Genomic DNA, 26,112 nt, shown 5'->3' with positions numbered 1-26,112 from the left:
TCACTTATTATAAAATGCAGTGCATTCTTTTTTCTTCTTTTTTTGGGTCCATTTCGATGCACTTTGCTTTCAGCCCTCTCATTTGCCGCCTCCTCCATCTCCATCGATACCGTGATCGCGGTCGACATCGACATCGATGGCTGCGTCTGCGTCTGCGTCTGCTGCACACATGTGCGCCATAAAAGGAAGCTGCTGAGGATGAGGTTCGCTGCGACTGACACTTCGATTTGCAGGCAACACAACACAGCCCAGGGCTAGGGGCAGCTTGTTGTTGTTGCACGTGTTGCTTTGGTGGCGCATTTGTTTATGCAACAGAACAGTCCTAGGCCCTAACAGTTCTTGGTAGGAATAACTTTACAACAAATTCATCAACTAAACTCTAAAGTTGATGCTCTGCCTTGCTGGAGAGGTATTTCAGCTACTTAAAGCAAGCAGGAAAATGTTTTGGAAATGGCAGAGAAGGTTTGAATGAGAAAAGAAATGTTTCCTCAGAGCGCATCGCAATCAAAAGTACTTTGTTTAAGGCTGCTGAAAGTAGTAAAATTATAGTGTATCCCCTACATCGCCTTGAATCCATACAGTTCCGCCATCAACCTGACTTTTGTTATTGAAGTTGTGCTCTTTGTTTTATGGCCTGGTCTGAGAACTCCGAACTCTGCGAGTAAGGAGGGGGCTGGGATTAGAGCAAACGACATTGCCTAATTGCTTCGTTGCCGGGGGCTGGCGATGGGGGCTTTGGTTTTCTTGTTTGGTAGGTAAATGAAATGTTTCCCGCCCCTCTGTAAACAAAACACACAGCCAAAGTGTACAGCACGGATGATGTACGCCTGGCCTGGCCTATTTATGTTTATTTTGTTTTGAAAATTGTGCGTTTAATTTATAGTTAATTGTTGTTCAGCATTTCATTAACCAACCAAACCGAGCAGTGACTGTGTGCGGTCCCCGAAACTGGGGAAATTCATGGGAAACCATCCCACAGAGCACAATGAACACAGACACGGACACGGACACGGACAGATGCCTATGAAATTATACCAATTGTTGATGATGGTGCTATTTGCGCAAGTTGTTGATGCCCCCACGGGGCAGGCAGCCATCCCATCCCATCCATCCATCCATCCATCCCCTGACCGCCACCAAAATCAACGCCGTCCAATGGCACACTAACAGGTTCCTTCCCTTGCCTTCCTTGCCTTGTGCCACCTACTCTCAGGCATCAGGCAAACAAAATGGCCACCCACCTCAATTTTGATTTTATTTTTCATTTCCAACTCAATCTCTGTACGAAAAGTACGTCGGGCAGGCAGTCAGGCAGCAGCTGTGGAAATCTTTGCGCAATACCAGATCCGTTCCGATCCGATCTGATGAGATCCGACTCGATCGTTCCCTTCCCGGTGGCCACTCCTTTGCTTATTTGGCTTCAAATAAAAAATCATTTAAATGATTTTGGGGAGCGGAATGGCCGGACAGAGCAGAGCAGTGCAGAGCCTCTGCGTAGCGTAGAAATTGAATGATAAATGTTTTGGTTTTTGTGATTTTGTTTATTGTTCAAATTTCGGCTAAAAAATTTCAAATTTTACCGCACGAATAAAACGGTTTCAGCGCGTTCTTCTTTTCGTTTTATGGACAGCCATTCAATATCGGCAAATGTTGAGTTGAGTCCAACACTATCGAGGGTCTGTTTGCATGAAAATCTTGTGGTACGGAGAGACAGACAGGCGGACAGACGGACGGACACACATGTGTCCAAGTTTATCCCGTCATTGAGGCAACTTAATTAACGGTTTTAATGGACCTGCCGACTCGTAATGTTCGACAATTAAAAGCGCATAGACAGCAGCGATCCACAATGGGATCCACAGCTCCTTGTACAGGCGTTAGATTGCTCGGGGTTGGGGCTCGGAAAAGTGACTAAATGGGGTATGCTTATCAGTTGCCAGAGCGCCTGCTAATAGGCCCGAACGGAAAAACACTTGAAGATCTATTGATAAACAGTCACTTGTTGTATGTGAACGGTTGGCATTTGTTTTTTGTTTTTCTCCCCCAAACAGCATTTGGCACGGCACCCGAAAAGTGTTTTTGGGATGAAAGGATAGAGCAAATGAAACAAACTGATCCAATGTCGTACAATATAGTAAAGTAAACACTTGCAATGAGTCAGCTATTCCGATTTTTCTGGTAAAGAGTGCCGGAGCACCTCTGCAACTCACTTCGTCGTTAATCTTTTGTTTTCACAAATTTATTTGGAGCATCATAAAAGCGCTTAAAGTCTGTTTAAGTGTTCATTGGCTAGTGTAAACACTCTGATCTGCCCTCTATGACTACGTGTGATTCAAGAAAAAAGTGTGGGATGTACAGTGGAAACAGAAAATGTGGAAAGCTAAAGAGTTCTGGGATTTAAAAGAGAGAAGAGAAATAAAGTGTCAGCACATAACTCCAATGAGCTCTTGTCACTCTAAGGATAAGAATGGAGCAATTGACAATCGGATAATTGAATTAACTTGAATTTGTGTTAATGCATAAATCAACTCTAATTTGCTCGCAAAGAACTCTGTGAAGCACCAATGCCTCTGGCCACCTCCTCTCTGGTCGCCTCGTTAGCTTTTCGTCACTAAGTTGAGCCAATTTAGATTTCAAATGAATTCCACCTACTTTCAGTTCTTTATCTTTTTTTTTTTCTCTTTTTTTTTCATAATCATTATACGAGGAATTTCTTGCGTTGGCTTAGCATTTTTTTCCTGGCCGCCGCCAGCCACCCACCCCGACGCCTATCGGCCACACCCACTCCACTGTCGTCAGCTATTAGCAGCAATTTTCAATTTCCTTTCTGATGAAGCACATGGCAAGAGAGCAAATTACATGGCAGCAAAGATGCGACATTCACTTTTCTTTCTCCTGTCTCCTTGCTGCCTTCGGGTCGTTGTCGTTGTCGTTGTCGCTGTCTTTGCCTCCTTTTCAGCTTTCTGCAGCTTCATCCTGGCGCACACGTACGCAATTGTCCTGAGCGCTCGACTTCGATTCGAAAAGAACATTTTCTTGCAATTTCTTATGCTGGGCTGAGGGTTGAGTGGGTCGAGACCCCGAGACTACCCAAACCCAGACGTTGACGGCGCAAATGAACGGCCATTATGTTTATCTGAAGTGAAAGCAACGGCTGAAGTGAATTTTTAACGAGACCAAAAGACGTTGTCTGACGTTGCCCAAGAACTTTGCTCAGTGCGTTGCAGTGAGTTATCCTGCCCTGCCAAGGACCTGCTTCAATGGAATAAGAAGAAAATTACACTTAAACGCTGCGGCGTGTCGACAGCTAGCCCGAGCTTAGAGAGGGGGAACTACTGGTCAGCTTTTCTATGATTGGGCAAGCATTCAGCAGCTGTGGGGGTAGATGTGTGTGTCTCATGCTAAGCTTCAAATTGCCGGTCAATTAAGAACCATTTCACTTGAAAAACTCATTCATTAGAGACGGCAGCGAGCTGGGGGCTCGATCCATTCAACCATTTGATTCGCACTTGGTGGCGAGGAGTGTCGGAGTACATTCCAGTGCCAGTGCCAGTGCCAGTGCCAGAATGAAGTTTATTTGACTTGGCCGTTGACAGACAAACAGCATAGGCATAGGCAGTTCCTTCCTACCATTTCCCATTCCCCTTCCCGTTTCAGTGGCGTCCCCAACTCATTGGTAGCACTCATACGCAGTGTGCGCCATCTGCATTAACATATCATTAGAGGGTGGTGTGTTTGCCTGTTTATCTGCGCTTTTGTTTACAATAAAGCGTAATCATGTGTTACTAATACTACCAATAATAAAGCCCAAAGGCAATGTAACCCTAGCAGCCTAGCCGCGCATGAACTCTCTGCCATCCGATGGGGCGTCTCGCCCACTTCAATGTCAGTTCGTGAATGCATAATGAGCCAGGGGCCCCACCGCTCCAGCACTGTTCGTGTCTCCATGCTCTCGCCTCAAGTGCACTTGCCGAGCAGCCAAGGGACCGCCCGGAGTCATGTAAACATCCCATATCCATATCGAAATGGCGCTGGCGCTGCCATTGCAGGAAGCAACTGTCTTTTGGGTCATTTTGTGTATAGGAATTTTCGTTATTAAACCGATTTTGTCAGACATATATGCAGATGTCTTTGAAATATATATACTCCCAGAGATTCTTGATGATTTGGTAAGCGCACACTTAAAAATACGAGTCTGCAGCGAGACTTCTCTTTTGGACAATCAAATTTCAAACATTTCCACCATGAATATGTTGAAATCCCATTAAATCCATGATGAGTAAGTTGTTTCTTTTTTGTTTGTTTCGAGCTAAAGTCTTTTGCATTTTTTGCTTCCACTTTACGTGGCTCTCAGGCGCTATAAGTAGAATTTTGTACGCCTGACAGATATACCATTTCGATTCATTAAATACTTAAGTAGTAGCTCAAGTGCCAAAGCTTAAGTGTAGTGGTCATTATTGCAAAAAAGACTCGCATACGAAAAGGCCATAAAGTGCAGATCAATCGTTCGTTTCGTACAGTACTTCAGGGAAAAGCCCATATGGCAAGTGAAAAGAATTGAATGAGTAGACCTTGCATGATTCAATATAGAGTTTGAATCATTCAAATCGTTACACATTTTATATAAAGAAGGGAAGTAATTGTAGAGCTATTGATTCTCTCTACGAAAAAATGTTGGATATCTCCTTAGACCTTAAAACGTTGTGAATATGTTCTTTAAAAAATTTGAGGCATTGCTTTAAAGTTAAAACGATAAGAATATGTAATATAGGGATAAAAGTATCTTGTATATTTTCTCAAAAATGATTAAAAGTACTCCGTCTCGTCGTACTTATTTAAAGTATACGAAGGTCAATGGCGTCGATCGAAACATTAGCCGGTCAAATCCGTCAGTAAAATCTTCCCCGCGATTAGCAAAAATCTGAAAAATCAACTCGCATTTGCATGATATCTAGATATGTTACAATGATGTCAATTTGGTTCGAGAAATTCGTAAACCCCATTAAAATTGAGCTCTTTCAGGCAATCAATGATCACATTGTCATACAAAATCTCAAATCATAATTTTCAGCAATTTTTACTCTCGATTCTAGACACTCAAGTGAGTTCAGAGGAAACTAAAACTATGCCCATTATTTACATATGTGTTTTTCCTATTTCAAAACTTTCCTACTCAAGTTTACATTGTACTTCCCAATGCGATTGTCGATAGGAAATCGTAAATAAATCATTAGATTTTGACTAAATCAAATATTTGTTTCCTGGCTGCCACCCACGCGGCACCCCACACTAAATTGTGGCCCTAAACCGACATTCCCCTTCATTCAGCCATTGCGCTGTACTCGTGCTTGCAATGTAAATGTACATACATACGTATGTATGTACATATACTCATACATATTTTTTTAAATGGCAATAAAACTCATCGCGCCAATTTGTAGGCAATTAACTTTTATATTCTCGCTGGAATTTTGATTTGCCGCTGCAATGGCGTTGATTGTGGGGGACTGACTTTGATTTGGCTGCGAATGAGGATTCCGATTCCGATTCCCCGTCGCACCATCCGCCTGTGTGCTGCTGCTGCTGTGTCGATCATTCAATTTGGCAGCCATTCGTCGACGTATTATTGTTTGTTTTGTCATATTTGGCCAATGTGTTTTTATTGTTCTTGTTACGGGGCGCGAGATATCATCGGGCCTCGTACAGAGCATCGTTCATCGCACAGCATCGTAATCGTATTTGGATTGCCTCTATTTGTTGCCGCATGCCGTCGCAGATACTATGTACTTTGTTTATTGTCTCGGCCAGGCCAAATATATGCAACAACAGCTTTGCTGTGGTAAATTTTCCAATGGGTGTCCGTCCGTCCAGGCCAAAACCTTGAGGAGTCAACGGTGTGTGTTGTGTGCTCTGTGGTGGCCTCAAGTGGATAAAGTTATTGCAAATTTTCTAATTTCCTTGGCTCCACTTTGGACAATGCCCGGGAGAAATCGTTGCAATGATCTCAACGGCCGCAAAATGCAGACATAAATTCCACGCCCGATGCGCCAAGTGTTCCATCAAAATCAAAGCTTTTAAGTCGCTGCCTGAAGTGTTTCGTTCTAATTTGCCTTTGCCAATGGCACAGGGAATGCGCAATTAGCCGCTATTACATTAATAATACGCGTACTTGTCTACCAGAGACCACAGGCCCCAATAATAATTGAAAAATCCCCCATATCTGTGCCGAATCTATCTATGGCAAATTGAAACAGAAACTGAATTGAAAAGCGCACATTGGGCAAAGTGAATCGCTTGTACTTAAGAGCTTAAAAGTATGGATCGTGCCACAGCTCGTGCCCCTCCTTCTGCACATCTGCCACAAACAATTTTTTGTGTCTGCTTCAGTGACCTTCAGTGGCGGCGGCGGCGGCAGCAATTGGACACCGGCGGACGGAGGGAGTCGGTTGTCTCTCGATCATGATCATGTAATCATGCGTGTGTGGTGGCTTTGTTTATATATCACGCCTGTCCTGTGCCGCCGGAACGAGCTACTTGTCGCCGTTGTTGCTCCTGGCCAGACGCCACAGACTTGAGTATGTCGGCAGGACATGCCGCGTCGCAGTGAAATATGTGAGAAAGTGGAGAGGGGTCTGGCCTACTCAAGTGCCCAGACTGGTCTTGTGTGTGGTCAAGGTGTCTAATTGGAATCTACGCCCTACCAGCAAACGTCTAGACTTTAGACATTTATTTTGTGGTGGTCCTCCAAGTGGTTTATTTTGATTTGCGCCCCGGGATAGCCGACATTTGGCGACACATTAGTGGATGGATGGACCAATGTTTTGTAACAAATTTATTGATAATCGCCACGGCGGGTGCGCTGTGTCTGAGGAACGGAGCCAACTGTGACTAGCGGGGCAGACCAGACCACACAACTGACGCAAATAACTCAAACCGTACTTCAAATAAGCAAAACGCCCAGCAACAACAAACAATGCAATGCAGCAGTCCCAGGGGGGGAAGAGAAGTATTTAATGTACTGCTGCGGGAGTACTCGAACTCCTCGGCTGGAAGTCCATCATGCTGCTCCATGTGCTCATCAGCCACAGCACAATCCCCATCATTCCCATCAGCCCCATCAGGTGTGCGGTGGCGTTGACTTTGTGGCCACTGATGCCGCTGCTGATCTCTACGCTAATGTGGATGTCGATGTCGATGTCGAGCTGCCTCCGTTAGATGAGGAATTTGTTTATGCTACTTTGTGAGCAATAAAAGCACAGACGGCCATGTGGGTGGTCCCACCTTCGGGTTTAGTTTTTATGCTGTCGCGATAGATAGGGGACGGGCATGCTATGAATACATAAATACATACATAAATACATACATACATACATACGAGTATGTATGCAAATGGCATACGCCACCCCAACACCAGCAGCCACTTCCTCAGGCCCAGTCCTAGTTCCAACACGGACAACCGCCGCGTGCTAATCATCAGCAGCGCTTGAAAGTTATTCATGTGGAACTAATCCGAAGCATTGTGCCATTGTAGTCCTCTGTAATCCCTGTGAGAATAGAGTTGAGACATAATTGAATTGATTTCCGGCGAAAGCCGACCACTTGCAAGTGTCGAGGAGCCATCCATTGAGGGGGCTATCTGAAGTGGCATCCGAATAATTTGACATAATTGTGTCGTAATGAAGCGCTATCTGGAGCCCAGTTTCCCAGGCTCTTCGACTTTGACTACTCAAGTCAAGTGGGGATCAGTGCCCTCGCTGGCTCCCAATTGAACTTTAATGGGGAGTTGATGCTAATCTTTTTCGGTGGTTTATTGACCTCAGAGAACCACTCCCTGAAGCCCACACCCAATCCATACAAACATTCCATGCTGCAGCGAACATATTTATTTTCATTTGTCAATAAATTGGACATCATTTACATTTTGATGCCGCGCTCCAACATGGCAGCAAAACAAATCGTTTGGCCATAGCTCAAATCGGAAAAAGCAGCAATTTCATATTTATGTCTTCATAATTTTCACTCAATGTTCCACGATCTACGATCTACGATGGGAGAGCGCTCTGCTGGGATCGATTGAATTTGATTGACTGCTCCTTTTTTTGTTGCTTGGTGCCTTCATTGGGGTGACGGATCTTTGATAATAAACTAGATCGAACGACTTGGAAGATTTGTTTTTATACATTTTTAGAATTATTGGTTGTCCATTAAACTAAATGATTATCCAAAAATATTGAATCTATATATCCTTTTGTTTATTTTTCAATTAGCTGCTAAAATTCAAAAGAAAATCCAATAAAAAAACATAACAAAAAAACAACAATTAATAAATTTTAATGTTCAGACCCAAATTTATTTGAGTTGTTAACACCATCAAATCGAATTGGATGAATGAAGTGCAACAGGTTCCTACACTGATTTATCCATAAATTAAATTTTGCTGCTTTTATGAATGGGATTCTTTGCCCACTTGTTTGTTTTGATTTTAGATTATAGGTCTAGTATGTGTAACTCGTGCTGGGTATGCGTCAGTATACTGAGTAGTTTTCGAGTAAAAGCAATATATCAAGAATTGTTGTCTGATATTTTTATTCTGCGACATTGTCAAAGTTAAACTTTGACAATTGATTGTAAAGCTTCTAGTTTAATGAAAATAATTAGAAGCTACTGATTTTTTGTCACTCTTTATTTGAATTCACTTTCCGACTTTTACAACAATTATGAGTGAGAGATCTGCTTACATAGTTCCGCAAGAGCTTCCGTGTCTCACGGTCTAGAACCTGGTATACATGCTGGCGCATCACATTTCGGACAGCGGCGGCAGTCAGTGACCACAGCTGGATTGCATCATAATGCAATCGGTCAGTTTGTGTCAGAGTAACATACATAAATATGTACATATATTCATTAGTTGCCGTAATGATAACCCTGCAACGTTGCTATGTTATTGGGTAAGTCACCAGAGTGGAGCAGTCCGATCATGGAGTCCACTTCATGAAAATAAATTTATTCATTCAGAAGTTACTCATTTAGCCAGTCGTGCCGTGCCGTCTTAATAATAGTAATTATCTAAAATTGTTAGACCCACATGACATGGCATTTATTGATTGAAAAAATTTAGAAGTTGTACTCCATTTTAACTGATTCATATATTTCCAATTTGATTTAAATCTTGTAAAACTCTCCCGTGATTTCAAAACAAATGTTATCTTTACGTTCCACATTATGCTCATCGAACGCACGAAATCCCCATACAATCTTATGGCGGCCTTGCCGCAGTGGTGCATCGAAGCCAAATTCACACCTTATAACAAACGGTTCCATGATTAGTTTAGTCTGTAAGCAAAGTAAATCAAATAAAATAATATTCATGGTTATATGTACGACACATACTCCAGGCACTTTCAAGCAGTTATCCTTCACTTCGTCTGCATTTATGATGTGCCTCGCAAAGATCTTGTACCAGAACTGTCGCTCATCGTACATGGNATAGATATGGCCATTTCCTACGGAATGTCGTTTTTAGTTTTCTTTTATCTTCAAAACTGTAGATTTAAGAGGTTTTCACCTTTTTGCGGGGGCGGAAGGGGCCGTGGCTCATTTTTTAAATACACTTGTTTTAGTGTGAGCATATAGCAGGCTGGATGCAAAATTTGGTGGCTTTAGCTCTTATAGTCTCTGAGAACTAGCCGACAAACAAGACGGACAGACGGACAGACAGACATGGCTCTATCGACTCGGCTATTGATGCTGATCAAGAATATATATACTTTATGGGGTCGGAAACGCTTCCTTCTGTGCGTTACATACAACCGTTATTCGCACAAATACAATATACCCTATTTACTCTTTGAGTACCGGGTATAAAAAGAGTGACCATCAAAGTTGCGTACCAGAAATTTTCATAGATGGCTCCACTTTCGGAAAATCTGCTGTGAAACCTAGCGGTCATTATTGCACAGAATGTGCAGGGAAAAAGTACCAATATTATTGCTGTTTTAAATATCTCATAAATTGGAAAATACGATTAACTGATCCAATTTTTTTGATGCATTTTATTTAGTAGGCTTTTTACTACGTGTTCTGTAATGTGAACGATATCTAGTGGTTGGCGATGTTTTCTACATCTAGATGTAGTCCTGAGTGCCGGGTATAAAAGTTGTGACGCGTAAGAAGCGTCTCACACGCCCCTTCTCGTTTTATTCTGCGACATTGTCAAAGTTAAACTTTGACAATTGATTGTAAAGCTTCTAGTTTAATGAAAATAATTAGAAGCTACTGATTTTTTGTCACTCTTTATTTGAATTCACTTTCCGACTTTTACAACAATTATGAGTGAGAGATCTGCTTACATAGTTCCGCAAGAGCTTCCGTGTCTCACGGTCTAGAACCTGGTATACATGCTGGCGCATCACATTTCGGACAGCGGCGGCAGTCAGTGACCACAGCTGGATTGCATCATAATGCAATCGGTCAGTTTGTGTCAGAGTAACATACATAAATATGTACATATATTCATTAGTTGCCGTAATGATAACCCTGCAACGTTGCTATGTTATTGGGTAAGTCACCAGAGTGGAGCAGTCCGATCATGGAGTCCACTTCATGAAAATAAATTTATTCATTCAGAAGTTACTCATTTAGCCAGTCGTGCCGTGCCGTCTTAATAATAGTAATTATCTAAAATTGTTAGACCCACATGACATGGCATTTATTGATTGATAAAAATCTAGAAGTTGTACTCCATTTTAACTGATTCATATATTTCCAATTTGATTTAAATCTTGTAAAACTCTCCCGTGATTTCAAAACAAATGTTATCTTTACGTTCCACATTATGCTCATCGAACGCACGAAATCCAAATACAATCTTGTGGCGGCCTTGCCGCAGTGGTGCATCGAAGCCAAATTCAGCCTTTATAACAAACGGTTCCATGATTAGTTTAGTCTGCAAGCAAAGTAAATCAAATAAAATAATATTCATGGTTATATGTACGACACATACTCCAGGCACTTTCAAGCAGTTATCCTTCACTTCGTCTGCATTTATGATGTGCCTCGCCCAGATCTTGTACCAGAACTGTCGCTCATCGTACATGGTCGCGCAGAAATTCTGTGCGATCATGTTGAGTATGGTTGATTGCCAGGTGCCACGATCGAAATAAAGGATATTAGCAGTGCCCTAAAATACATATATTATTATTATTTTAAACTATATATGGTTAAATGGCTTACCTGAATGCGGTCCGTTGGCTTTATATCCCAAACTGTAGTGGCATTTCCTGTTAAGGTCACTCCGTCACCGCCCATTGTAAAAGTCAACTCCGAAAAATCGAACAAGGAATCGTAGTCGAGCGCTCCTGGAGGCTTATCCTGGCACTCAGTGAGCACTTGTTCATTATCCAGCACGAATTCATATTTAACTTGCAACGAAGAGTTCACAATTAACAGCAGGATCATAATTTGATAAGACAGTTTTCGACCCATTTTCACATTTATTCCGGAATAGGACTCGTGTGCGAATTGTTTGCTGTTTTATAGCCAAAAATATATAATATTTCAGTCTTAATAATAGTAATTAATAAAAGTAGATAATTAAACAAACAAGATCACTAAAACATATATGCATGATGTTAGTCTAGATTTCAATTAGCAGGTACAGCTTCCAGCGAATATAATTTGCAGCTCAGCAGTCGCTGCTTCAAATTAAAAAAAAAACCTGTGCTATACATATGTAGTTTATTACTCACTTTCGATGAGCTTTTAAAAAAGCTACAGTAAATGGTAATTATCGTAAGCATCATAATTGAATCAAAAGAGCATCAACACAACACAACATACCTACTCGTACATTTATGTACATATGTAACCATGTCATGACAATACACGAAGATGACGCAGCTTTGCTGTTTATTTCTCACGAAGCGGAACTAAGAATTCCTGGCATCTTTCCGAATAACTTGATTAATGGGTTATTCTGATCAACAAAGATAACAATAATTTTTTTTTGTCGCTTGGTTTTTGAAGACCGGCTTTCTTTTTTTTGTTTTGTTTTTTAAGTGTTTACGCCGAGCATCACATGGGCCATAATAGAGAAATAAGCGTGTCAAATGTTGTACACACAGATCAACAGCGGCCGAAAAAAAAGCCCTAGAGTTCAGCATATAAAAACTCGGTTGGCTTTCATTTGGATAGTCAAATTGTTGGTGAACTTCACAGCGTTCGGTCGTAAATTGTGCGGATTAGAAGCGGAAACTTGTCGGTCATTTCAGTGTATTGTGCAGTCAAAAGGATACAACATGATAACATGGACACTGTGGTGTGGATTAATGTTCGTCCTTTGGATATACTTTCTGTGGAGTCGTCGGCGATTTTACTTACTCGCCCTCAAAATACCCGGACCTATTGGATACCCCATTCTGGGCATGGCCCACAAGCTGATGCGCAGGGAAGGTACTCTCAAGAATTTAAATTTGGATCGGATCGATCAGTGGATTTAATTTTGTATCTATGACAGATATACTGAAGGAATTTGGAATTTATCTGGCCAAGCATGGCCCCACAATATTCTCGTGGCTGGGACCCATTCCGTTCATGATCGTCAGCGATCCGCAAGTGGTGCAGGATATCCTCACATCGCCTCACTGCGTCAACAAGGGCATCATCTACAAGGCCGTGGACGATGGAGCTGGCGTGGGATTGTTCAGTTTAAAGGGTGCGTGTATGCAGGGCCGTAGAGTTGCTCGGAGTTACTTCAATGTGCTCTTCGTCTAGATCCTCGCTGGAGTGTGCATCGCAAGATGCTGAATCCTGCATTCGGCCACAAAGTGTTGCTCAGCTTTCTGCCCATTTTCAACAAGGAGACGGCACAGCTACTCGGCCAGCTGGAAACATTGCCCGGTGGCGGTGAGCAGGATTTGATTCCGCTGCTGCAGNAAACAAGATCACTAAAACATATATGCATGATGTTAGTCTAGATTTCAATTAGCAGGTACAGCTTCCAGCGAATATAATTTGCAGCTCAGCAGTCGCTGCTTCAAATTAAAAAAAAAACCTGTGCTATACATATGTAGTTTATTACTCACTTTCGATGAGCTTTTAAAAAAGCTACAGTAAATGGTAATTATCGTAAGCATCATAATTGAATCAAAAGAGCATCAACACAACACAACATACCTACTCGTACATTTATGTACATATGTAACCATGTCATGACAATACACGAAGATGACGCAGCTTTGCTGTTTATTTCTCACGAAGCGGAACTAAGAATTCCTGGCATCTTTCCGAATAACTTGATTAATGGGTTATTCTGATCAACAAAGATAACAATAATTTTTTTTTGTCGCTTGGTTTTTGAAGACCGGCTTTCTTTTTTTTGTTTTGTTTTTTAAGTGTTTACGCCGAGCATCACATGGGCCATAATAGAGAAATAAGCGTGTCAAATGTTGTACACACAGATCAACAGCGGCCGAAAAAAAAGCCCTAGAGTTCAGCATATAAAAACTCGGTTGGCTTTCATTTGGATAGTCAAATTGTTGGTGAACTTCACAGCGTTCGGTCGTAAATTGTGCGGATTAGAAGCGGAAACTTGTCGGTCATTTCAGTGTATTGTGCAGTCAAAAGGATACAACATGATAACATGGACACTGTGGTGTGGATTAATGTTCGTCCTTTGGATATACTTTCTGTGGAGTCGGCGGCGATTCTATTTACTTACACTCAAAATTCCCGGACCAATTGGATACCCGTTTATGGGAATGGCACACAAATTGATCCACAGGGAAGGTACTAAAGGATTTACATTTGGAACTGATCGATCAGTGGATTACATTTTGTATCTATGACAGATATACTGAATGAATTTGGAATCTATCTGCGCAAGCATGGCCCCACGATAATGTCTTGGCTTGGACCCATTCCCTTTGTGATTGCCAGTGATCCGCAGGTGGTGCAGGACATCCTCACCTCTCCCCACTGCGTCAACAAAGGCATCATCTACAGGGCCGTGGACGATGGAATGGGAGTAGGACTCTTCAGTTTAAAGGGTGCGTCCGTGTAGTGGCCTGCCGCAGTCTGTGTTCCTGAATTACTTCAATGTGGTCTGGTCTTCGTCTAGATCCTCGCTGGAGTGTGCATCGCAAGCTGCTAAATCCTGCATTCAGCCACAAGGTTTTGATCAGCTTTCTGCCCATTTTCAACAAAGAGACGGGACAGCTACTCAAGCAGTTTGACTCCCTGCCGGGCAACGGAGAGTTGAATTTAATTCCGCTACTGCAAAGCTTTACCATGGGCATAACAACTCGTGAGTGGGAAAATCTCCCTTGTTCGATGTGCTAATTGATCATCATTTGGCTTCCAAGTACAGAAACCACAATGGGATGCGATGTGAAGAGCGAGGCGAACTTTAAATCCATTGTGGAGAGCTATCACTGGTGAGTCAGGTGTGGCCTGGGCTACTGCTATGCATTAACAGTTGTCTAGAAACCATCACAGATATGTGCATCTCGCCGTGGCTACACAGCAAGTGGATCCGGCAGCTGTTGGGCAGGGAGGTAAACTATCATCGATCCAAAACAGAGATCCGCGGGTTCCTACGAAAGGTCTGAATAATTAGCAAACATTTCATGGAAAAAAATAAAACCTGAATCGCCATTTCAGCTCATTCATAAAAGATTAGCTGACGAAACAGAGGACTCCATCGTGTCGAAGGATAAGAACATTTTTCTCCATGTCACCACGGACCTTTTCAGGCGCGGTGTTTTCGATCTCACAAATGTAGAGGATGAGTCCAACCAAGTTGTGTTTGGCGCTTTTGAGACGACTGCTAAGACAGTGTATTATGTTCTCATGCTCCTGGCCATGTTTCCCCAATACCAGGAGAGAGTTTTTGAAGAAATCAAAAGTCTATTCCCCGATAGTGGTGACTTTGAGGTCACCTACGAAGACACACAGCAAATGGTGTACTTGGATTTGGCTATAAATGAATCCATGCGTGTTATATCGCCAATTCCCTTGGTATCGCGACAAACTTCAGCGGATCTAACGTTGTCGAATGGGATTGTGATACCCAAGGGAGTGCAGATCATGATTGACATATTCCACATGCATCGCAGCAAGAAGCTCTGGGGACCGGAAGCGGAAACCTTCAATCCCGACAACTTTTTGGCGCACAAGGCTCGAGGCGAGCAGCATCCCTATGCCTTCATACCTTTCACAAAGGGTATACGGAATTGTATAGGTAATGGCATATATTTCATAGCTAAAAAGCATATTTTAATAATAAATATTTCTATGTTTCTAGGCTGGAAATATGCTTTGATTTCAGTGAAAGTCATATTGGCGAAACTGTTGAGGAATTATAGTTATAAAACCAGTTTTAAGTTTGAAGATCTTTATTTCGTGGAAGATGTAACCATGAAGCTAAAGACGGTTCCAAAGTTGCAAGTCCAAAAGAGAAAATGAATATGAGTAATTATGTGTTGTGAAAAGAAGCAACGAACTCGCCACCAGTCCATTGCAATTTGTAAGAAAATGTATAAGACAAAATAAATGTATACAATTAAGGGAATGAATGAGGAACAACAATCCAAATAAAATAGATCTGTATAAAAAAATATACTCGTAGTAAAACCTCCGAAACTTGTTACGTTATTTGACATTTGTTTTATTAATGATCGAATTAATTGCCGGGCATGGACTACCGCAGCTCCCTCCTAACTGTAATAAATAGTTATCTGACTAATTAAAAATGTTCAACATTTTGTAATGAAATGTTTCTGTCAATTACTATTTGCAATAATTATGTAGGCACGTGTGTTATGGCATTTGCTACTCGGTTTGTAGCACGACACTCGCAATAGTAGAATTTTTGGCTGCTTTTTTGCAACGCAATAATTATCACCGATTGATCAATCGATGACGTTTTGTTATTACTTGACTTTTGGGGGCCGGAATGGAAATTTTCGTATTCCCAAAGTGTTTGGCGTGCTAGCCATTAGCTGAAATTATAGCTATTTGTATGCGCGTCTTCCATGCTCATAGAGCACTACGCGTGACAATACACAGATTGAACGCGTACCAAAAAAGAAATCGCGTCCGGCATATAAAAACTTGATTGCCACAAAATTGGATAATCAAATTGTTGACGGACTTCACAGCGATCGGTCGGATATCAGTGAAATATTTTTGGATAAAAGTGTTTAAAGTGGATAGTGCATTCCCAAGGATTAATCATGTTAACGTGGACACTGTGGTGCGGTTTGCTGTTCGTCCTTTGGATATACTTTCTGTGGAGTCGTCGGCGATTTTACTTACTCGCCCTCAAAATACCCGGACCTATTGGATACCCCATTCTGGGCATGGCCCACAAGCTGATGCGCAGGGAAGGTACTCTCAAGAATTTAAATTTGGATCGGATCGATCAGTGGATTTAATTTTGTATCTATGACAGATATACTGAAGGAATTTGGAATTTATCTGGCCAAGCATGGCCCCACAATATTCTCGTGGCTGGGACCCATTCCGTTCATGATCGTCAGCGATCCGCAAGTGGTGCAGGATATCCTCACATCGCCTCACTGCGTCAACAAGGGCATCATCTACAAGGCCGTGGACGATGGAGCTGGCGTGGGATTGTTCAGTTTAAAGGGTGCGTGTATGCAGGGCCGTAGAGTTGCTCGGAGTTACTTCAATGTGCTCTTCGTCTAGATCCTCGCTGGAGTGTGCATCGCAAGATGCTGAATCCTGCATTCGGCCACAAAGTGTTGCTCAGCTTTCTGCCCATTTTCAACAAGGAGACGGCACAGCTACTCGGCCAGCTGGAAACATTGCCCGGTGGCGGTGAGCAGGATTTGATTCCGCTGCTGCAGAGCCTGACCTTGGGCATTGCAACGCGTGAGTAGTAGTCGAAGCTGGCAGTGAGGATAAATCTTCTTATAACTAATATTCATGTGCAGAAACCACAATGGGCTGCGATGTGAAGTGTGAGGAGAATTTCAAGAGCAACTCCCTCATGGAGCGCTATCAATGGTGAGTCAGGTGTGGTCTGGGCTGCTGCTATGCATTCACAGTTGTCTAGAAACCATGACAGATATGTGCTTCTCGCCCTGGCTGAACAGTCGTTGGGCCCGCCAGCTGGCTGGCAAGGAGGACAGCTATCATCGAGCCAAGACGGAGATTCGAGCGTTCATAAGGAAGGTGCGAATAATGGAGGCACTTTTCTGTGAATATTTGAGTAACTTGTTCGCCATTTCAGCTTATTCAAAAAAGATTGGCAGAGGACACGGAGGACTCCATCAAGTCAAAGGATAAGAACATTTTCCTCAACCTGGCGACTGACCTACTGAGGCGCGGTGTGTTCAGCTTGACAAATGTCGAGGACGAGTCCAATGTGATTGTCTTTGGTGCCTTTGAGACGACCGCCAATACCGTGTATTATATTCTTATGCTGCTGGCCATGTTCCCTCAGTACCAGGAGCGGGCGTTTGAAGAAATCAAAAGTTTGTTCCCCGATGGAGGTGACTTCGAGGTCACATATGAAGACACCCAGCAAATGAAGTACCTGGATTTGGTGATAAATGAGTCCATGCGAGTTATACCGCCAGTTCCAGTTGTGTCGCGACAAACGGCACAGGACTTGACACTGACAAATGGAATTGTGGTACCGAAAGGAGTGCAAATTGCCATAAACATGTTCCACATGCATCGAAGCAAGCAAATCTGGGGACCAGAAGCGGAAATCTTCAATCCCGACAATTTCTTGCCTCACAATAGTCGGGACAAGCACCCATACGCTTTTATACCCTTCACAAAGGGCATACGGAATTGTATAGGTAATATGTTTCATAGCAAAATTGTTTTCCAAAAATAATCAACCTTAATTCTTTTAGGCTGGAGATATGCTTTGATATCAATCAAAGTCACATTGGCCAAACTGCTGAGGAACTATAGTTTTAAGACCAGTTTTAAATTTGAAGATCTTTATTATGTTGAAGATATTACCATGAAACTTAAAGCGGTTCCAAAGTTGGAAGTCGAAAGGAGAATATAAAAAGAATAGTAAAAAGTCTGCCAATATTTGGAATTTTTAACATTAAGGCAATGTAAAATTAAACTAAGCATATAAAATATGTGCCTAAATCTTACAACAGGCAAAAACAAACTTTCGCTGTTGAATATTTTCTAAATGTGAGAAAAAAGACCGGTTGCACCCAGGCATAGACTAACTGCAAGCAAAATATGGATAAAGTCGAATCGCTTTTCGCTTCTCAGTTGTTATTCAAATATGTGAATCAATTAGAATTGGCGCGACAACACACAAAACATCGTTACACAGCACGGTCTCTGACTGCGATTCATGCATGTCAATAGAGGGTTAAGTTCGATTTTTTTCTCGGTAGGTTCGCGGTATTTCTTGACCAATTCAAATACCAATTTTTAAAATATAGGATCATAAGGTACACAATTCAATAATGAAGGAGTATTTATAATAAGCCAAAACTATTCTTCAATAGGATTAAACTATTGTTTCAGTTTTTAAAGTTTTTGCAAGATAGTAATATCAAATAGAACTTCAAAATCGAGGAATATGATTTGAGACCACGGTATTTTTGCAGTATATGTGAGTGTGAACGTATATCATTTTTTATATTTCTGTAGATTTTCTTGCTCACATTTTAAAAGCAAAAATGAGTGCAGGGCATGTGACAGCAAGGTATGACAAGTAGGTAGAAAAGGACGAACTTTTCAAAGAACTCCCACCTTTTTCGCGCCTGTTGAAGGATTCATGTAACATGACATGAACGATTTTGTTTGTATGAAATCAATCAAGGGGGATGCAATCGCCGTGTAATTTACCTGGCGCCACTGGATTTTTTGTGACGTATTTACCTGTTGTTGGCACCTTAATTTTTGGTACAAATTTCGCACCATGAAAGCTCCCTCGGTTTGTTAAGGGAATTTGAAACCTCTTTTTCTTTGCGAAGGGCGTTTGAACAGCTAAAGAGAACAACTAAATATAAAATAAAATATATATTAATATTTGACTATAGACAGTATACGGTTTATGGTATTCATTTATTTATTTATATTCAATTAAGAATTAACTGGAATAACAAGAGTAGTAAATATAAATTAAGAAAGATACACAAATTTGCGAAAATAAGGTTTCAACAATTATATTTTATAATTTATAATCATTGCATAAAATCTGGATATGCATATGGCATATGGGTAATGGGTAGTCGGAGGGGTTGGAAAGTACGGGTTGGGGGTTGGTCAGGAGCGGGCTCATAAAACCCGAAATCGGAGTTTAGCCGCAATTATGTGCACCCCAAACCATTCCAAGCCATTCTAATATTTACTTATGTTCCCATTCCCTCTCCCTTTCAGTAAAATAATAGAATTTCGTTTCTCTTTGGTTGCCCGCGCAGTTTTTCAAAAATTTGTATGATATCAGTTAACATACATGTGTCTCTACATGTTACATACACTTACATACTGTATACAAATCTTCCTTGTTTCCACAAGGGGTGATTTGAATGTTCGAATTTCTAAAATATACAAACCAACAACAATAAGTATTTAAAACACGTCAAATTGATTGTTCAATCGGATTAAATTATTGTTTCAGTGCTGAAAGTCTTTGCAAGATAGTAATATATAAAAAATAGAACATCAAAATCGAGGAATTTGATTTATTTAATTATCTATATTTTGGTATATTTTTGAGGGTTACACGGTATATCTTATCGATAATTCCGCGGTCACACTGCTCCCCCCGCCCCCTTTCTGTGTTAATTAAATAAATGAAGATAAATTAATTGCTTCAAGCAATTGAGAAGTGCAAAGTGTTAGTTAGAGGTAATAAGGAAACCCCAACCAATGTCTTAGAGGAGTTTAAAGTTTCCAAATTGCCATTGAGATCAGTGAAATTCTTGTCTCCCAATTTGGCAAGACGAGACCTGTTGTTGTTGTCGTTGGTGGTGCTTTGGCTGTCCGCCTGTGATGGTCCATTTGGCTTGCTAAAACGGCAGATCGTGGGCAGAAAGTGAGATGAAACTGTGCAGCAACCGGATCTAGCCCGAAACAGGCCAAAATGGCCAGCACTTTCAGCCAGAAGCACACACATATTTCTCATGAAAATTTTGTTTTGCAGAGTGTTTCTCTTGCCGTGATCTAAAAACGTTGTACGTACGCAATCGCAATCCAATTGGCCAGCCGTGGGCAAGTGCAACAAGTGAAAGCCAGTTAAACAGATATAATGCCACCCGTGCAGTAAGCTGAATGTTCCCAAAAATATGTTAACGTCCTTGGCATCGCCTCGCTGTGTCCTGCACTTACGTCACTGGCACACGACTCAGTTCCCAGCAGAGTGACCCACTTCATTTATCTTCCTCGCTTTAGACTCGTCCTCATCACAATTTGACTACATTTAAGGCTGCGTAATATGCAAATTAACTATGCTTTTGCCCAGCATTCATCCATGGTGCCTAAGCCCCCAAAAGATGCATTTTTGGTGCCAGATGTTTACTCCATCGATGACGTCATATACACATTCAAATTTATTTATAAACCCTGCCGCCGCCGCCGTCGATGTGTTGTTTACTATTTGCTTGTGTGTGTGTTTGTGTGGTGATGAGTGGGCTGGTGTGTGTGTGTTGGCGGCAAATCCAAATTCAATTTAATTAACCAAAGAAACGACAACTGAATGAAGGAAGAATGACTGCCCCCATCCGCACATTTTAACGCTTGCACTTCAACTGAAATTCCGATCGCTCCAGCTAGCGAGCTCTAAGGAATGGCATATCTTTTGCTTACCCTTGCAGAGGGTATCTTATCTTTGTAAAGATGTTGGAAACCCAAAAAGGGGACGCACCTGAAAAGAGAAAGGAGAAGTCCCTTGACAGATTTTATGATAAATATTCCACAGAAGATCTGCAGTTTCAGGAGATTTTTCCATATGCAAGGGTATCCAAAGTGCCAGCTTACTTAGCCTTCCATTTATTTGCATTGTGTGTTTGAAATATGATTCAGCAGTCACTCAAGTCAACGTTGGGTGTCAACGATAAGGCCGGCCGCGTTCTCTCCATTTGCTCGCTCTATGCCCAGCCCTGAAGTTGTGTTCTCATTTGTGCATCAACACTAAAAAACCATAAAGCCAAAGCATAACCATGATGTACTCCAAAGCTAAAGTGTAATCCCTCCACTCTAAAGCTATGAAATGATGGAAACTAATTCTAATCTTATCCGCTTTTGTGATATTGCAGAGTCCAGGCCGTGAACATGTCGCTGGGTGCAATGCATTGCACGCGTTGCGCCGATGGCTTCGAGCCCACCGAGAAGATTGTCAACTCTAATGGCGAGCTCTGGCATACGCAGTGTTTTGTGTGAGTTAAACACAACTGCATCTTTTGGATTCCTTTCTGTATTCACGCATTCCTGTTTCCAGTTGCGCACAGTGTTTCCGACCATTCCAGGATGGGATTTTCTACGAGTTCGAGGGCCGCAAGTATTGCGAACGTGACTTCCATGTACTCTTCGCCCCCTGCTGCAACAAGTGTGGGGAATTCGTCATCGGACGCGTAATCAAGGCGATGTCCGCCAGCTGGCATCCGCAATGCTTCCGCTGCCAGTTGTGTGCCAAGGAGCTGGCCGACAGTGGCTTTATCAAGAATCAGAATCGCGCCCTGTGCCACGAGTGCAATGCCAAGGTGAAGGCTGAGATCACCGGGCGCTATGTATGCCAAAAATGCCAGTAAGTCCCGGCCCTGTTTTGGATACTTTATGAAACTGTTTCAACTAATTTGTAATGAATTTCCGCAGCGGCCTTATCGACGAGGAGCCACTGCGTTTCCGGGGCGAGGTCTACCATGGCTATCACTTCAGTTGCACGGCCTGCGGTACCGAACTGGATTCCACGGCGCGAGAGGTGAAGAGTCGTCCAGGACTGGCGGCCAACGATATGGTGAGATCCTTGATGACTGCCATTCCAATTGCTCTGCCATAATGCTGCCCCTAATCTCATCCCCACAGAACGAATTGTATTGTCTACGTTGCCATGATAAGATGGGTATTCCCATTTGTGGGGCCTGCCGTCGACCGATTGAGGAGCGTGTGGTCACTGCCTTGGGCAAGCACTGGCATGTGGAGCATTTTGTGTGTGCCAAGTGCGAGAAGCCCTTCCTGGGGCATAGGCACTACGAGAAGCGTGGCCTGGCCTACTGCGAGACGCATTACCATCAGCTCTTTGGCAATCTTTGCTTTGTCTGCAACCAGGTCATTGGCGGTGATGGTGAGCAAATCAACTCCCCCGAATGATTTCCTCTCTCTAACATCGTTAATTGCTTTTCCCCAAACAGTTTTCACTGCTCTGAACAAAGCCTGGTGTGTGCATCATTTTGCGTGTTCTGTGTGCGATACGAAAATGACTCAGAAGTCCAAGTTTTATGAATACGACGAGAAGCCCGTGTGCAAAAAATGCTACGAACGCTTCCCGAACGAGCTGCGGCGCCGCCTGCGCACTGCCCACGAGATGACCATGAAAAAAAATGTCTAATTGCAGTTCAGCACAAAAACTGAGGACTGCTGCATGCCAATCCACACCAAAACAGTGCCTTTTGTCGTTGTAGTCTACGACTCTGCTTATTTTGTCCATGTCTAACATCCTAACAGCATCCCCTCCCCTTTTACTCGTGTGTAATTTCTAATGTAAAAAACTTTAATCAGCGGCAGCTAAACGCTAAGAAAAAACAGGCGAAACAGATGAATGTATTAACAGCTTTTAATGTTGTTATTTAATGCAATTTTATTTATACATAAATGTTTTTTAAAATGATTCTGAATATGTGTATTAGTCTGAGAAATTTGGCAATTGAAATTGCAGGGTAATCCCCTACATTGTCTCAAGCTTTTTGATCAATTCATTGCACTTGATCCAAGCCACATTCTTCATGTATGAAACGGCATCGACGTGAATAATTTCGTGCACTTTTAGGACCTCAGACAAGTATGCAATCTGCTCGGCATTCGGTTTATGCGGGAAATCTAAGCAAAAATCAAATCCCATTAGAAACACAAATTTGTGTAAATATTATACAGATAAGGACAAAATAAACCTTCAATCATGCAAATGCTGGTAAGGCAAGGAAGAGCAATAGCCAGGGGATATCGGTATATATCTTCCTCGGCCACTTCTTCGATGTTCGTGTAGTCCAAGTATGTCATGCGGTACACTGTCTGCTGTGTCTGTGGCAGCTGCCTGATCTGTTCCACCTTCGCACGATACAAGCTGTTCTCAAATTTGGCCAAAACATATTCCTTCAGACTGTGTGTGTGTGCGAAAATAGTTAAGTCTGGTAAGGTGTGTTTATGATTGTACTTTGATCACTTACACTGGCTTATACGGCTTCGATGGTCTTATCTTTGATATGGTTGTATTCAAACATCCAAATTCACTGGCAAAGACACGGTCAAAGGCCCCAATAATGCCACGAGACATTTTTAAACTATCCACAATGTATAAATCGATGCCCTCCTTGTCATTGACACTTAAGCGCCTCATCTCAAATGGCTACAAGCCGAAGAAAGGGAAATGTAGGTTGGATTTGAACCAAGGAATAATACTCACTGGTTCCAGAATCGGACCATTGTTGGACGCATCAGCTCCATTGACTTTAGGGACTGGGAGTGGCACCTCAATGACTTTGAGGGCATCTGCTGTTGCCGCTTTCGGAAGTACATCAATGTTTGTTGTGGCTGCTGTTGGAGCTGATGCACTTATTTCAGATACGAACTCTTCAACCGATTTTGGCTCTATCTTTGCAGGCTCGTCAGATACCTCAGTTAGCTTCAGATCTATAATCGGTTCGCTCTTTGTCGCTGGATGCTTCAATGGTTCTTCAACCTTTCCCGCCACATTCGGACTTTCCTCTCGAGGCTTCTCCACATCTGAGACACCACTTTCCGAATTCTCAACCTTTGGGCTTGCATTCTTGCCAAATAGATGAACCTTATTTGTGGAGTAAAATTCCCGAACCGTTTCATTCAGGGACTTTTGTGTTTTCACACTCACAAGCTCAACATTAACTGTGTAATTCTTGCAGACAGAGTTGTGGTGCATGACGAATTTTTCGCCATCGAATTGTGAGAGAAAGGACATCACATCGTTGCTTATGGTATAGTTCGCAACGTCCTTGAGTTGCACCAGGAAACAGAAGCTCGGAAGTGCGAGCAATTCGTCGCTTATCTCGCGCATGGACTCCATCTCGCGCATCTTGATTATGCCCTGATCCACGAACAACAGCTTGGCGGTTTTACCCGGCCGTGTCTGCATTACCTTGGCCCGCTGGAATACGCCATTGTGGAGGGCCAAGACGAAGCCCTGGGGTCGTAGATTCTTCACTTTTGGCATCTCGTTGCCCAACGCATTGACCTAAAACGCAACAATGTTAGAATTTGTTGAGTTAATGTAAACATTAACGAACCTTCTCGCACACTTGCGAATACGCTTGGTCAGCGGATTCGCTGCGGACAAAGCAGCGATTCGCAGAACGGAATCCACTAATGATGACCACACTATTGCTGGACGGTATTACCACAGTCGGCAGAGTCGTGATTTTCATTTTCGTTTTAATGCTGGCACTTTCGTTCGAGAGGACGCTACTTGGGCTGCTCGGGTTGCTCGTTTTAGGGTCTGCTGCAGCCATCTGAGCGGCAATTCCACTTATAGTTGGTGCGGTGCTGCACATGATGGTGCTAGTGCTGCTGCTAATCTTGTCGCTGCTGCTCGTGCTATCAGCAATAGGGGCTGCAGTCACTTTAATGGATTCCGCCTTGGATACACCAGCCATGTCCATCGACAGCTCCTCCTGGCATTGCAGAATGGAAAACGCCCTGGGCATCACCAGGGCCGGCATCGGAAAGCAAATATAGCGGTGGTGCTGCCAGTCCGCTGTCTGGCACGCCTTCGAGCAGTAGAAGTCGCCACATCTCTGGCAAAATCGCTCCGCCACGACTGCGCAGAGTACGCAATGATTTTGTCCTTTTTTTCCACCGGATGCTGGCAACTAAACAACAATTTATGCATTTACGTAGAACGCTTCCACAGACGCTCACAATTTGCATTCCATCCATTTACCTGAACAGGACCGTTGGCTATTTTCTTCGGTGGCATTTTCTTTTTTCTCCAAATTATCGAGCTTTATTAAAAGAAAAAAAAAGGGAAGTTCACCGACCAACTCGCCTTTAAAAGTGTGACCAGCGTTTCCGTGCTCGAATTCTCGAGCTTAAAGAGAGTTGCCAGACTTGCACCTGCAGTTGATTTTACAGTGGTGGGAACTTAAAATGGATTCAAAAATTGAATTTAATTAAATTACACAATTACAATTTCCATACAATTATTTTCCCTTTACAAGCTTTATTTTATATTTATTGATATTTGCCGCCCTAGTCCAGGGTAGAATATTTATAAGGTGCTGTAAGCAATTCGACGGAATTGCGAAAATGTATCTAAATTGATATATTTAGAAAACATATAAAAACGTTTAATATTTGTCTGTATAAGATAATGTCATTATAAATGTTTAGGAGCAGATTGGAAAACATCATTAATTTTTTAATATTAATTTATCTAAATAGGGTTTACGAGTCACATAACATACCATGATGCTGGTTGACAAGCAACAAGTTTTCAAACTACGTAACGTTTGGTTAACGTTTTTGGGTTTATGCTTCTTTTGAAAGATCTTTTGGAGAATTAAATGACGATTCGAGTGAGATTTACAGTATATTTCGGAAGCGAACAAGTATATTTCGGTATGTTTTTGAGGCTGTGCTCACATTTGACAAGCGAAAATGAGGAGAGAAAGGAACTGCTGACCTAATCCTCTCTTTGGGATGTGACCGCAAGGTATGGCAAGTAGGTAAAAAAGGACGAATGTTTCCAAGCTCCCACCATTCTGGCACCTGTTTAAAGGATCCGTAATAGTGCTTGCGAGAGCTTCTGGCAGGAGAGAATTTCCATTACCGTTTAGACACAGGAGAGGATTTCCCTGGAGCAATCCCATCACGTAAGATTAAAATCGCCGGTGTAATATACCTTGCAGCCCTGAAATT

The 26,112-nt window shown here is 42.3% G+C and overlaps 5 protein-coding genes across 9 annotated transcripts; 3 read left to right on the top strand and 2 right to left on the bottom strand.

The window, feature by feature from the left end:
- Window positions 1–10,774: 10,774 nt before the first annotated feature.
- Window positions 10,775–11,462, bottom strand: LOC117589901. The gene is made up of 3 exons (XM_034282171.1): window positions 11,233–11,462; window positions 11,003–11,179; window positions 10,775–10,945 (listed from the first exon to the last, which is right to left on the bottom strand). Exons 1-3 carry the CDS (start codon window positions 11,455–11,457, stop codon window positions 10,775–10,777), a joined length of 573 nt encoding a protein of 190 aa, XP_034138062.1. The 5' UTR covers window positions 11,458–11,462.
- Window positions 11,463–12,187: 725 nt separating this feature from the next.
- Window positions 12,188–15,564, top strand: LOC117589575 (probable cytochrome P450 313a4). The gene is made up of 7 exons (XM_034281631.1): window positions 12,188–12,450; window positions 12,515–12,712; window positions 14,117–14,302; window positions 14,366–14,432; window positions 14,474–14,600; window positions 14,659–15,238; window positions 15,302–15,564. The coding sequence occupies exons 1-7, from the start codon at window positions 12,297–12,299 to the stop codon at window positions 15,460–15,462; spliced, it is 1,473 nt and encodes a 490-aa protein (XP_034137522.1). The 5' UTR covers window positions 12,188–12,296; the 3' UTR covers window positions 15,463–15,564.
- Window positions 13,545–18,088, top strand: LOC117589573 (probable cytochrome P450 313a4). 3 transcript variants are annotated; one of them, XM_034281626.1, is made up of 7 exons: window positions 13,545–13,785; window positions 16,451–16,648; window positions 16,708–16,893; window positions 16,956–17,028; window positions 17,070–17,196; window positions 17,255–17,831; window positions 17,889–18,088. In XM_034281626.1, exons 1-7 carry the CDS (start codon window positions 13,632–13,634, stop codon window positions 18,047–18,049), a joined length of 1,476 nt encoding a protein of 491 aa, XP_034137517.1. In that variant the 5' UTR covers window positions 13,545–13,631; the 3' UTR covers window positions 18,050–18,088. The 3 variants fall into 3 exon arrangements, with proteins under 3 accessions (XP_034137517.1, XP_034137515.1, XP_034137518.1); XM_034281624.1 differs by lacking the exon at window positions 13,545–13,785 and adding an exon at window positions 16,128–16,386; XM_034281627.1 differs by lacking the exons at window positions 13,545–13,785; window positions 16,451–16,648; window positions 16,708–16,893 and having other exon boundaries at window positions 17,090–17,196.
- A 1,659-nt stretch (window positions 18,089–19,747) lies between these two features.
- Window positions 19,748–22,841, top strand: LOC117589574 (LIM and senescent cell antigen-like-containing domain protein 1). 3 transcript variants are annotated; one of them, XM_034281629.1, is made up of 7 exons: window positions 19,763–19,860; window positions 20,156–20,274; window positions 21,267–21,386; window positions 21,449–21,754; window positions 21,823–21,964; window positions 22,033–22,291; window positions 22,359–22,841. In XM_034281629.1, exons 2-7 carry the CDS (start codon window positions 20,261–20,263, stop codon window positions 22,553–22,555), a joined length of 1,038 nt encoding a protein of 345 aa, XP_034137520.1. In that variant the 5' UTR covers window positions 19,763–19,860; window positions 20,156–20,260; the 3' UTR covers window positions 22,556–22,841. The 3 variants fall into 3 exon arrangements, with proteins under 3 accessions (XP_034137521.1, XP_034137520.1, XP_034137519.1); XM_034281630.1 differs by lacking the exon at window positions 20,156–20,274 and having other exon boundaries at window positions 19,748–19,860; XM_034281628.1 differs by lacking the exons at window positions 19,763–19,860; window positions 20,156–20,274 and adding an exon at window positions 21,057–21,193.
- Window positions 22,763–25,253, bottom strand: LOC117589572. Its single transcript, XM_034281623.1, has 6 exons — window positions 25,136–25,253; window positions 24,483–25,064; window positions 23,627–24,430; window positions 23,391–23,569; window positions 23,115–23,323; window positions 22,763–23,043 (listed from the first exon to the last, which is right to left on the bottom strand). Exons 1-6 carry the CDS (start codon window positions 25,169–25,171, stop codon window positions 22,892–22,894), a joined length of 1,962 nt encoding a protein of 653 aa, XP_034137514.1. The 5' UTR covers window positions 25,172–25,253; the 3' UTR covers window positions 22,763–22,891.
- Window positions 25,254–26,112: the final 859 nt, after the last annotated feature.

The sequence above is a fragment of the Drosophila guanche genome, unplaced genomic scaffold, assembly GCF_900245975.1.
Source record: "Drosophila guanche unplaced genomic scaffold, DGUA_6, whole genome shotgun sequence".
In the NCBI taxonomy this organism is placed as follows: Eukaryota; Metazoa; Arthropoda; class Insecta; order Diptera; family Drosophilidae; genus Drosophila; species Drosophila guanche.
Note: the sequence above shows the minus strand (reverse complement) of the source record. Positions and strands in the feature narration are given on the sequence as shown.

Bases quoted from the DNA above. Each gene is read 5' to 3' on its own strand.
- LOC117589901 (XM_034282171.1), bottom strand. From the start codon at position 11,457: ATGATCCTGCTGTTAATTGTGAACTCTTCGTTGCAAGTTAAATATGAA. The intron at 11,180-11,232 runs GTAAGCCATTTA...TATGTATTTTAG, and splicing joins AGCCAACGGACCGCATTCAG to GGCACTGCTAATATCCTTTA. The intron at 10,946-11,002 runs GTATGTGTCGTA...CTTTGCTTGCAG, and splicing joins ACTGCTTGAAAGTGCCTGGA to ACTAAACTAATCATGGAACC.
- LOC117589575 (XM_034281631.1), top strand. From the start codon at position 12,297: ATGATAACATGGACACTGTGGTGTGGATTAATGTTCGTCCTTTGGATA. The intron at 12,713-14,116 runs GTGCGTGTATGC...GTCTTCGTCTAG, and splicing joins GGGATTGTTCAGTTTAAAGG to ATCCTCGCTGGAGTGTGCAT. The intron at 14,601-14,658 runs GTCTGAATAATT...TCGCCATTTCAG, and splicing joins TCCGCGGGTTCCTACGAAAG to CTCATTCATAAAAGATTAGC.
- LOC117589573 (XM_034281626.1), top strand. From the start codon at position 13,632: ATGATAACATGGACACTGTGGTGTGGATTAATGTTCGTCCTTTGGATA. The intron at 17,029-17,069 runs GTGAGTCAGGTG...ATGCATTCACAG, and splicing joins CTCATGGAGCGCTATCAATG to TTGTCTAGAAACCATGACAG. The intron at 17,197-17,254 runs GTGCGAATAATG...TCGCCATTTCAG, and splicing joins TTCGAGCGTTCATAAGGAAG to CTTATTCAAAAAAGATTGGC.
- LOC117589574 (XM_034281628.1), top strand. From the start codon at position 21,171: ATGATGTACTCCAAAGCTAAAGT. The intron at 21,755-21,822 runs GTAAGTCCCGGC...GAATTTCCGCAG, and splicing joins TATGTATGCCAAAAATGCCA to CGGCCTTATCGACGAGGAGC. The intron at 22,292-22,358 runs GTGAGCAAATCA...TTCCCCAAACAG, and splicing joins CCAGGTCATTGGCGGTGATG to TTTTCACTGCTCTGAACAAA.
- LOC117589572 (XM_034281623.1), bottom strand. From the start codon at position 25,171: ATGCCACCGAAGAAAATAGCCAACGGTCCTGTTCAG. The intron at 24,431-24,482 runs GTTCGTTAATGT...GTTGCGTTTTAG, and splicing joins ATTCGCAAGTGTGCGAGAAG to GTCAATGCGTTGGGCAACGA. The intron at 23,324-23,390 runs GTAAGTGATCAA...ACACACACACAG, and splicing joins TCGAAGCCGTATAAGCCAGT to TCTGAAGGAATATGTTTTGG.